Genomic DNA, 11,608 nt, shown 5'->3' on the forward strand with positions numbered 1-11,608 from the left:
GTCTAAACGACATCGTATATAAGCAAATATACCACGAAACGTCAAGGGTAAAAAAACCTGAATTTATATTAGTATTTAATTTTTTAAATTTTAAATTTTTTTTTGACAAAGCTTTAATATTTAATATTTATACACACTTTTTTATATAAAAACAAAAAAAAAAAACTGTTGAGAATAAAAACTCCAAGAATATATAAATGGAAAAATGGCTGCAAAATAAAACCACATTTTCTATTTCTTTTTTTGTATGGATTTTTTTAAAGAAAAAACCAAAATACTATCTCTTATAAGTTGCAACCAAGCTCACATCTTCTTCTTCGAGTTTCTGCTCCTCCTCAAGCTCTATAAGTCTCGCGAACACACCTACCAAAGGAGCAGTATTGTACGTACAAGCTTCGGTTTGCACGTAGTTATCTCTCCGGTCATCAAAATCATCTCGATGATCAGGTCCCCCAACCAAAGCCCCGACTAAAACACTCGGATTAGGCTCGGACCGTCCATACCAATTATCATATCCTTGTGTACATCCAATAAACCCTTTGTGTTCTTTGAAAGAAGCGATAGACGCGCCTCGATGATGAACCTTAGTAGGGTATTTTGGACCGTACCCGACTAGATAACTTGTTTCCATTGGGTTTGATCCTAAAATGTAATCGATTTGAGATTTCGCGAACCCGAGCATCCCTTCAGGGGTTACGGTTCCTTGGTGACACTTGAGATCGGTGTTTGATTTTCGGAGATGGTCGGAATATATGGTTAGGAGGAAAGATGCGGTGGATACGTATTGCATATTGTTCCATTGTCGGACGTAGAGTAAACCGGCTGGAGTTCGCTGGACGTTTGTGCCGTTGATGTTCTTGTTGAGGATTGAGCATAGGTAATGATCCGCCTTTGATTTGTATTGTTGTAAGACTTTAGAATGTTGTTTGTGCTTTTCTTCTTTTAGCAACTGAAAAATGAGACAACCAATCAAACGATAAATAATTTTCTAAGGAAAACAAGGTAATTAATGTTACATTTGGAAAAGTAGTTTTGCTAATAAAAATATTAACACCTACTCCATATTTTGGCTTTTAAAGCCAAATTGACAAGTGTGTCTCACTACACATGTCAACTTCAACGTTTTGCAATTTTACTGACTTTGTTACTAACGTCAGTTTTTATTTTTGTTGTTGTTTACTTTATCGTTACTTGTTCGCAAGCAAATTAAAAAAAAATGCAAACCAAATACTCCACTTAGCAGTGATTTTATGGAATCTTCAGCCAGCTAACTTAATTTTTCAAAATTAGGTTTACACGATTGAGGCCCTATTAAAGCAGCAAATACTATTCCCTCTCCTTTTGTTTTGGTGAATTAGCAAGTAAGTTTAGAATCACGTGCCGTAAAACAGAACCATTTAAAGAGACGTACCCGCTTAGAGGAACAGAACTTTCTTATTGAAAAAAATGCTACTAATATTTAGTTTTAAAGTAAATCATTTATTTGTTGCATACAAAGAAAGATAAAATTTGAATAGTTGTTGTATGTAATGTAACGTGGGGGTGGGAAATACCTTACTTCACATAATGTTAGAAATTAGAATGTTAAAGCTTTGACACTTCACATACGACTCTATATAATAAGTCTTAAGTTGGACTAATAAGAGGCTAGTGCTATGCATGTTTTACTTAACAACCAAACAAAGTTATACTAATATAGTATTTAAAAAGTTACTAACCATGGAAGCGAGGAGTTGAACACCGGCGAACTTAACGTCCCAGCTAAACTCGGACATGGCCCAAGACAGGCCACCGAGTTGGTGAGCCATGTCAACCACATAAGTCATATAGTGCTCGTTGTCGGTGGCTCGATAAAGCCACGTGGCTCCCCATAAAAGCTCGTCCATGTACCCACTCACCGAGGCATAATAACTTTTCACAACTTTTAGACTCTCATCATATTTTCCTCTGTACTTGTCTCCAAACTCAAACAACTACACCAAATTAAACCATAACCATGACAACTAAAAATTAAATAAAATGTCGGTTCCAACTGTAACACTACTAAAATTAAAATGTGTATTGTACTTACTTGTTGGGCATGGTGCAAGAGAAGGTGAGAGTAATGTGGATTTGTTGAACGGAACACGATCGAAGCTGCTGCCAAAGCCGCGGCGGTTTCCCCGGCGATATCTGATCCCGGATTGTTCTCGTCGATCTTAAAAGCTCGCCTTGAAGTCGTCATGTCCTCCGGTCTTTGCCAGCAGTAGTGGTCAGTGTCTCCGTCGCCTACTTCGGCCCATAAGACATTTGGGCTTGTGTGCGCCTTGATGAAGTAATCTGTTCCCCACTTGATCGCTTCGAGCGCGTGAGATAACTCGCCGGTGGAAGCCAGTGAGTCACCGTACTCTATCACACTCCAAGACAACATGGTCACCGTAAAAGCCATCGGAAGTCCAAATTTAACATGGTCTCCGGCATCGTGATATCCTCCCACTAAATCCACCTTTATAACCAAAAAATAATTTAATTTAAGGCACATCAATATAATTGATTAGATCATTTCAACTAGAGAATAATTTCTCAAAATGGAAAACAACAATTAATTTTAGTATTAAAATTTTAATTGATTAGATCATTTCAACTAGAGAATAATTTCTCAAAATGGAAAACAACAATTAATTTTAGTATTAATTATGAAATAAGTATCAATGTTAATTAGCTTTTAATGTATTAATTATTTAAAATTTTCGTTTATTAAGAGTTTTTCTCAACTATTTCTTTCAAAGCTCAAACTAATAATGGTAGTAAAGTGAAATTAGTAGGAATTTTGCAAAAGAAAACTAAGCGATAAAAAAAATTGTTTGAGTTTGTAATATAGAGAAAACAAACAAACCCCTTGCTCAAGACCGTCGGTGAGACCAGAGTGATCACGCCACGTGACGCGCTGGTTGTACGGAAGCCGACCTGATCTCTGAGCTTCAAAGTAGAGTAAGCTTTTAGACAATGCATCGCCATAGTCGAAACCTCCGACGTCTGTCTCCGACGAAACACTATCCAGCGCGGCGGAGAAGATGATAATGATCAGAAGAAGGAGGAGGAGAGAATGACGACATTGCTTGTGTCGGTGATATCTGACAGTCATTTTTTTTATAGAAGATCTCTCTCTAGTCTCTGTTGGAGAATGAAGAGAGATATAGAGAGAGAGAGAAAGCGATGGACTCTTCTCTCACTAAGTCTCTCTCTTTCTCTGCTCTCGCAGGAGAGGTGTTTATTTGAAAGCTCTGTGGAGTAGTGGAAGAGAGAGAGAGAGAGAGAAAGAGATGACGTGACTTTTTCTACTTTCTTGTTTGTAACTTTTGTTTTTTTAATCTGAAATATTTCACATGAGAAAATTAATATTTGTAGTAGACTTTTGCTTTTTCCACATAGTGGTGTAATGTAATGGCCGTAATTTATGCAGCTAGTTATTGCTTTTGTTGTGCTAATGTAGACGAATTAAAATTTAAAAATTCTTATAAAGTAAATTTAGATATAATGCACTCGTTAGAATTTTAGATTTGTATTGCGAAGGTGTTTTTATGAGACCCTAATGTTTTTTTTAAAAAAAGTTTCAAAAGGTGGTAATAATTTCAACTTATTTAGCGATATTGTGGAATTTTTATAAAGGTATAAGAAGGAGAGTCATTATTGTCGACAGTGTTAACAGTTTAAAGAGGAGGATTTGACGAACTTAGCTTCTCTGACTAACGTATATAATCAGAGAGTTTATTACTAGTATATATTATTACAAATTTTCATGAAACGGTTTCAATCAATTAATGAATATTAATAGACGACTAATTAATTGGGATGAGAAGACAAAAGATTGTTCGAAAACGTACAGTGTAACTTGCTAGGCAGAGAATCGTTACACTGTTAGGTAAGGCTCATGTGGAAGTGTGTTTGGCAGAGAGACATGAGATATTCGTGAGTAGTAACCTAATTTCTCAATAACTTTTGTTTTTTGGCTGCATAGTGACAAATTATACATTTATATAACACTAAAATAAATTGATTAGTTCTTTCGCAAAATAATCATAAATTATCGAGACCAAATTTTTATATGAAGCATGAATGATTTTGATTCAATTCGTCTAGCTCTATTGATCATATCTAAACCGAAACTCCAAATGTCTCAAAATTTTATGATGAACTTAAATCGGGTTTAAAGATCGAGCTGGATCTCCTTAATATAGGTTTGCTGCCAACCACAAATAAAAACTGAGGGGTATGACAATGGCCACTAAGAGACACCTGCACGTGTGCTTGTAGTTCCTACAACCATAAATTTCGAAGTAATTCAGGTTTTCCGGAGTTCCATGATCGCCGGTTTAAGCGGTTTATCTTTTTTTTTTTTTAATGTCCGAGCACCGACATTTTGATTTTTGAGGTGTGGCCCTCGCCCATTTTGTTTTTTTTAACTCTCGACCGACAACTTGGTCAATATAGTTTGACTTAAGTAACCAAAAAAGTAAGCATGGAGACGTAAAAATTGATATGTTGTTAACGGGGAACATGTGTTCATTTCTTTATCATTTACTACATATATACGACGGCTCTTGTTGACAAACTAAACTAAAATACTGTATCTTTTATATTTGATATTAAAATTACGTATTTTTCATTACAAATCAATTCTTCCTTTAAAATGTGTGTGTCTGTTTTTTGTTTTGTAATCACAGTTTAGTTTCGAGTGTTTTTGTGTAAAACTAATTTGAATGAATTATTTGGGGTACACAGACAACTGAATAAAATATTGTTAACCATCTGGTTCTGGACCTTCTGGTGTGTGGTGTGGTTCGTGCAACCCAACCCGCTCAAATTAACTCCAAATCTACGGAATTAATAATGTTGTCTTCTTTGATGGGTCCTCTAATCATTCCCAAATAACTCAAATTTCCTCAAATGATTGGATGCCACGTGTGTTTTCTTCACGCCAGCACATCACCGACGAACTCACTAAAACTATTCTTACCCTACTACTAACTACGAGACTATAAAGTTACTATAAACATATCAATTAACTTTGTATTGATTAAGTAATGGGTGCAGTACTGATTTTATTTTTAACCTATGTAAAACTGAATATTGTAAAATATCCCTTATGGGAAGGATTGAGTTTTGTTTCTGTTGTTTATGAGTTCAAATCTTCATTAGGAAATGATGGTTTAGGTTTTCGAGTGTACATATAACACCAAATTTCAAATGTGATACCATCATTATCAAAAGACAGAAAAAAAAAAATCTATGAACAACATATATATACCATGATCTTTCTAATTCATACTTTAGAATCTCAAAGGATATTCGTATGCATCAGTGTTCTCTAAAGTCGTATTTGTTTCACCTCCAAAATTCAGGCAAATATATGTTCATAGATAAGTCGTTACCATTGGTAATTAATTGGTAAAGCTTCTTTAGACTTTAGATGACCAAGTAATCAAACTCTTCTCTATATACAGTTCTTTTTTTTCCTTTTGTTTATTCCCCTGAATATTTCAGAGTAACCATGATAACATGACAACTCAAGGTCAATTGATGAAAATTCTATGGTGTTCTCTCTCTCTTTTAAATCCATGCAGAATCATTGGTGATCAATAATAATGCAACATATTAAATGCAATATATTAAATTAATAAATGTAACAATCAAATCCCAGTGACGTTGTAGTTAATAACTAAAATAAGGACTTTGTATAAAGAACTCACTATAGAGATGAGAGTCTTTGTATAAATTAGTGAAAAACTTTACTGTATAGAAATATGTATTATTATCTTTCTATACGTTCCATATTTTAATAATCTCCCACCGACGGTACGTCCCACATTTTTTTTTTAGGACTTCACATATCAAAAACGTGCCGTAAGCATTAAGCTTTAATGTTCGAGTTGTTGTAAACCGAGTACGTTCCTCCTACCTTCTCATAATTTACTATTATGGCATTGGCGTTGAAATTGCTTTCATTCATGAATCACGGACCATCTCTTAATTGGTACCTATATATCTAAATATACGATACGAGATTTTTGCACAAAAAACAAAAAAAACGATACGAGATAAATGTTGCGAAACCCACTCTATACGACCTATTTGATCCACGGCCGCAACAGGATTTCGAAAACAAATGTTATGAATTAAACCTTTAATTGCTTCGAAATCCTTGTTTGCATAATATCAATTAGCAATTTATCAGTCGAAAGAAAGAGCTAAGCCATTTAACTCTAATTGAGTCATAAAAAGTGTGTTTGTTTATTTTGATTTAAAGGGTATATAACTCCAAGGCAAGGAGATTGCATGTGCATATATGGCTTCTTAACTGTTAAGTTTCCTTCAATCTGTTTTGTCGCTTTGTGCAATCTTTTTGATTACTTTGTAATTTGGTATCGTTTCCTCAAATCAAAACTTCTCTCCTGCTTGTACATATATTCAAATTGAGACAAATAAATTAAACGTTAATGGTTTCCAACTTGATTATTGGTAACGAGTAATGTATATACTATATATATATATATATATTAGTCTTATATATATATGTATCTCTTACACTTTAAGACTCTTATACATTACTACTTCTCTCCAACAAAAACAAATGTTACACTGGATTCGTTTCTTCTATCAACAACATTGTATTATTTAAGTTTCAAATTCAAAAGATACACATCTACTACGTATACCACTAATAATTTCAAATCAGTTTGATGGTTATCGCTTCTCCGCCGTATAACATGTTGGGCTATCTTCAACAAATATCTGGGCTAGGCCCATTTTCTTTTTGATTCGCTGTGTTCTTACCCATTTACTTTTGTTAAGTGACTTTAGTCAACAAATAATAAGTTTGTTTTGAATAATTTTGAATTTGGTTATTATTTTTTCGCAATAGTGTGGTGGATCCGTCACCGGAAAGCTTTGTGGAGAGATGTCGATGGGAAGCGACACAACGTGGGTTGGGAAGAAACCGATCAGGCGCATCGGCGGATTGTCTGATGCTCTCTCCATCGCCTCCGATCTCGGTTTCGCCGTCGCTCCTCCTCCTTCTCAGGTAACTTTAACCATTCGCTTCTCTTTCTCCACTTGAATCTCACCTGAATCGGGAAATTTTCTCTGGTTACTTTCATCAGCAGAGTAATAGTATCTATCACTCCGGTTATTGTTGCTATTAGATTTGACTTGTAGAAGAAACGGTATGAGATCTAGAATTTGATCTCTGGGCATTACTATGTTGAATCTGATTTTGTCCTGAATTAGAGAAAAGATTAATGGAATTTATCTCTTCGATTGGCTACATTTTGTGAGAATTCGTATTCGTATTCGTATCAATCAGCTGCTTTGATTTACAATGTGGTCAGCTGTAATGGATACTGAATCGAGATTTATGAGCTCTATCATTTTCTAATGTAGGAAGAATTACAAAGCTTGGCGTTGTCTAATGGCGAAAGAGGTGATGATTTAATTAGGGTTTTAAGAGAGTTATCTTCTGTTCAAAGGAAAATTGCAGACTTGCAGGTCGAGCTTCAAGGGAGGAAGGTATATATATATATGTATATTTCAGGGTTTTGTTTCTCTTTCAAAGTGGAAAAACAAATATGGTTCATAAAATTTGCATTGCATGGTTGGTTTTATTGTTGAAGGCTTTGTATATAACTTCTTTGTTTTGCAGGATGATAAAAATGTGGCACATTTGACTCATGTGAGTGAAATGCAAAAGAAAATCGAGACTCTGTCAAGGATTACTCAAATATTGAAAGATGTTATCCAAAACAAGGTAGAGAAAGAGAATTTAGGCGATATCCCTTTTATCCGATACCTTACTTTATTGTTCTGAAAATTGATAGACTGGAGTTCTTGGTGAAAAAGTGTTGGAAACACTAGCTCCTTAGGACATCATAAGGCCGTCTTATCTTTTCTGCGATTCGTGAACCTCTAGTTGAAGTCTCTTACATCATTTGTTTGTTTTCATAACAGGATCGCATCATTGCTCGTCTCCAACAACCGTATTCGCTAGATTGCATTCCAGTTGAAGCAGAATATCAGGTGAGTCATGCCATCTGATACTATTTGCTACTTTGAAGACCTACTATAACGTGCTCTAGTTATTAGAAAGTTGATTCGTATCTGAAGTTGCATAGATGGAAAACAAAGGTGCTTTGTCTAATGGCTATGTTCTTTTTTGTTTCCAGAAACAATTTTCAGAGTTACTAATGAAAGCCGCCAGTGATTATGGTGCCTTAACAGCATCAGTGTCTGATTTTCAATGGAGCCAGAACTTTAAAGAACCTCCTTCTGTCTGGGGGGTATGGTTTTACTCTCTTTTACATGTTTTACTAGTTACATCTTTCAGTCATAACATAACACACATTACATATATTGGTTTACTCATCTCAGTTGGAATTTAATATGTTGTTCATAGTGTAAATTGTATACCATTGCAGAAGAATTCTCTCTGCAACTTAGAAAAATAGATCAATTGTGTCACCACTCTTCAGGGCCTCGAATTAGATTTATCTGTTTCTAATCTCTTTGCAATAAGAGAGAAAGAGATTGCCACTTTATGGTAGGAATGTGTTGCATAACAGTTGTTTTTTTTTTTGGTTTTACATGCTATAATCTCAATCTCTCTACTTTTTTTTCTTCCCCAAATTCATAGGAAATGCTGCGTCCAATACCTGTGGCACTAGCGTCATGCACGAGATTCTTTGAGGCCATGTCTGCAATGAGAGAATCATTTGCGACTCTTCAAGACCTTCGAGTAGGTAACTCTGCAGTTTCTTTACCAACATCACCAGGAGCTAATGAAATGACGCATAGGGACTCAGATTGTGTGACTCCGCCTCATGGGAGAATAGAGTCAAGCTTCGACGACTTAGCTTTTCAGACCACAAGGACACAAAACAATGATCCATCTGAAGCAGAGGAAGACGAGGATAGTAATAACAATTCAAACCGGAGACTATCTTGGCCTCCTTCTGTAAAAAAGAGTAGCGTTTAAAACAGTTGCATTTGTCCAGTCTTTTGCTTAAGGTTTTTAATATCGATTTGTGTTTTGTTTTTATCAGAATTAGTGTCCTTATGAATTTGAATCTATTTGAAAATCTTTGAGTGAAACATAGCAGTGTATATCTGGTTAACCTTGGGTTTCCAAGTATATATATTGTTAGTTTGTTACTAAGCAAGTGTTTTGGGTTTCAACATTCATGAAATGAGAGGGGTGTGTGAATTATGAAGTGTGACATGGGCTATTAGTGGCTATCATAAAATTAAATATTACATAGACGTCGGGATTGGTTTAGTCGAGAATGCTAAATCTACTTTAAGATGGGGGTCTATAAATTAAATTATAGTCATAACTCATAAGTAACTCGTATGGTCTAAACTCTAAATAATAATGTAGAGTGTGTAGACCATGAATTTAAGACAACTTTAATTGAGAACCGCACCTAAGCATATTTTTAGCAACCTAGTCACATAGCCCGGTCTGGTCTTTAAAAGTAGTTCGTGAATTTAGCAAAACCAATCACAGTATCAGAGGCAAGTATCACAAGAAATTATTCAGCCTATGAACAAATAAGTTAATATACACACATGACACATGCAAGGGTATTATAACAATTCGAAATGATTTTATCGAAAATTATTACTATAGATATCAAATAAGTTAGTTGAGGAGGAACACACATTTCTTTGTTGTTATATGATATCGTATAATGCATGTAACGTGGATTTGCAATAATGCGTCATACCGTATTTTAGATAATTATCTACCTTCATTGTTATCTTTTCTTTTAAAGGCATAACTACATTAATTTTCTTGAAAAATTGCTTTTCTCAAAAATATTTCTTTTATTTTATTCAATTCTATTTGGCAATTGCTTATGTGATCAAATTTTTGATGGACGTGTGTTACTCTGTTTTTCAGAAATAACAAGCCGTATATGCTGGTCAAATTACAATATAACGAACCATTTTTTGTTATTATTATACAGTATATGTTAAACATTTACTAGTTAGTTTGATATAGATATATTCTCAGCTTCATTGGTCGCGGTTGGTTGTGCATTTGGACGGCGTTAAAAGGCCTGAACATTGTTTTTTCTGAATTTTTAGATTTTGTGAGGTTGATCTTAAAAAACAAAATAGAATAGTATTACTAAGAATCATTTTCTAGGATTTTTTTCTTATATTACAAAAATTATTTTTTTTTGTAAATTTTTATCAATTAATGCTCGAAAATTATAAATTTCAAGAATAATTAATTGAGAATTCAAAATTTTTGATGAATTATTAGTGGTTAATAATCATGATAAATATGTTATTACGAATAAATAATACATTTATAGCTAAATATCAAACATTTTTCTTAATTTATGCGAACATCCTAGGAAATCTTCATTTATGATAAAAAGGGGTATAATATTAATAGAATCTTATTTTTTTACTTTTCAAACGATATTTATGTTTTTGAGATATAAAGAACAAACAAAAAAACAAAATCTCTTAAAGGGAGTCGATTTTTTTTCATGCATGCTCAAATGAACTATATTGAATTTATATATTAGATTTTTATGTGTGCTAAATCATACACGGAAAGAGTATATGTGTATGAATCTAAGGATACTTGCATCCTCTTTCAAATATGTGATGCGGATCATGACGAAAAAGTTGTTTAAGAGATGAAATATATTATGTAGATGACGATGAAATTGTGTCCTTAATAAGTGCAAGATTTATAAAGTGTAAAGTTTGGAGAGGGAAAACCAGATTTATGGGTCAAGCATGAATGTGTATGTGAGGGAGTTTGTACACACTAAACCTAAGTGATGGCGTGGAATCAAGAGTGGGAACTATGTAACTATAATGAAAAATTTTGAAATGCGGGGATATGTGTTGAGAGTGATCGAATGTATTCCAACATATTCGAGTGATTAGATTTGATTCCGTTGAAGCTCTAAATATTCTTTTCCTCCAAGTTCATAATTTGGTCAGTTGGGCTCAAATTTTCGTATTTTGGATCATTTGAAACTTAAAAGAGTGTTGAATTTTTTCATATTTGACTTTGTACCGTTTCAAGTTTGAGTGTATAAAGAAAAACCTTTAAAAATGAAGCAAAATTTATGCAGATAAAGAATTTATTGACAATGCATGTAACGTGGATTTGCAATAATGCGTCATACCGTATTTTAGATAATTATCTACCCTCATTGTTCTCTTTTTCTTTTAAAGGCATAACAACATTAATTTTCTTAAAAAATTGCTTTTCTCAAAAATATTTCTTTTATTTTATTCAATCCTATTTGGCAATTGCTTATGTGATCAAATTTGTGATGGACGTGTGTTGCTCTGTTTTTCAGCGATAACAAGCCGTATATGCTGGTCAAGTTACAATATAATGAACCATTTTTTGTTATTATTATACAGTATATGTTAAACACATTTACTAGTTAGTTTGATATTGATATATTTTCAGTTTCATTAGTCGCGGTGGGTTGTACATTTAGAAGGCCTTAAAATGCCTGAACATTATTTTTGTCAGTTTTTAGATGTTGTGAGGTTGATCTTAAAAAAACAAAATATAATAGTATTACAAAGGATC

The 11,608-nt window shown here is 33.8% G+C and overlaps 2 protein-coding genes across 3 annotated transcripts; one reads left to right on the forward strand and one right to left on the reverse strand.

Annotated features, from left to right (window-relative positions):
* Nucleotides 1-95: 95 nt before the first annotated feature.
* LOC104749566 (endoglucanase 11) lies at nt 96-3,409 on the reverse strand. Its single transcript, XM_010471219.3, has 4 exons — nt 2,876-3,409; nt 2,072-2,485; nt 1,719-1,973; nt 96-949 (listed from the first exon to the last, which is right to left on the reverse strand). The coding sequence occupies exons 1-4, from the start codon at nt 3,122-3,124 to the stop codon at nt 278-280; spliced, it is 1,590 nt and encodes a 529-aa protein (XP_010469521.1). The 5' UTR covers nt 3,125-3,409; the 3' UTR covers nt 96-277.
* Nucleotides 3,410-6,563: 3,154 nt separating this feature from the next.
* LOC104749567 (AUGMIN subunit 2) lies at nt 6,564-9,123 on the forward strand. Of its 2 annotated transcripts, XR_015585383.1 has the most exons (7): nt 6,855-7,060; nt 7,420-7,545; nt 7,679-7,783; nt 7,984-8,052; nt 8,199-8,312; nt 8,451-8,572; nt 8,666-9,123. XR_015585383.1 is itself a non-coding variant. In XM_010471220.3 (6 exons), exons 1-6 carry the CDS (start codon nt 6,938-6,940, stop codon nt 9,005-9,007), a joined length of 879 nt encoding a protein of 292 aa, XP_010469522.1. In that variant the 5' UTR covers nt 6,564-6,937; the 3' UTR covers nt 9,008-9,123. The 2 variants fall into 2 exon arrangements, 1 of the variants encoding a protein (XP_010469522.1); XM_010471220.3 differs by lacking the exon at nt 8,451-8,572 and having other exon boundaries at nt 6,564-7,060.
* The last annotated feature ends 2,485 nt before the right edge of the window (nt 9,124-11,608 follow it).

The sequence above is a fragment of the Camelina sativa genome, chromosome 16 (genome assembly GCF_030686135.1).
Source record: "Camelina sativa cultivar CO46 ecotype springtype chromosome 16, ASM3068613v1".
NCBI lineage: Eukaryota > Viridiplantae > Streptophyta > Magnoliopsida > Brassicales > Brassicaceae > Camelina > Camelina sativa.

Coding starts and splice junctions, on each gene's coding strand:
- LOC104749566 (XM_010471219.3), bottom strand. CDS start 3,124: ATGACTGTCAGATATCACCGACACAAGCAATGTCGTCATTCTCTCCTC. Junction 1,974..2,071: donor TCTTGCACCATGCCCAACAA/GTAAGTACAATA, acceptor AATTTGGTGTAG/TTGTTTGAGTTTGGAGACAA. Junction 950..1,718: donor TTCAACTCCTCGCTTCCATG/GTTAGTAACTTT, acceptor CTCATTTTTCAG/TTGCTAAAAGAAGAAAAGCA.
- LOC104749567 (XM_010471220.3), top strand. CDS start 6,938: ATGTCGATGGGAAGCGACACAACGTGGGTTGGGAAGAAACCGATCAGG. Junction 7,061..7,419: donor TCGCTCCTCCTCCTTCTCAG/GTAACTTTAACC, acceptor TTTCTAATGTAG/GAAGAATTACAAAGCTTGGC. Junction 7,784..7,983: donor AAGATGTTATCCAAAACAAG/GTAGAGAAAGAG, acceptor TTTTCATAACAG/GATCGCATCATTGCTCGTCT.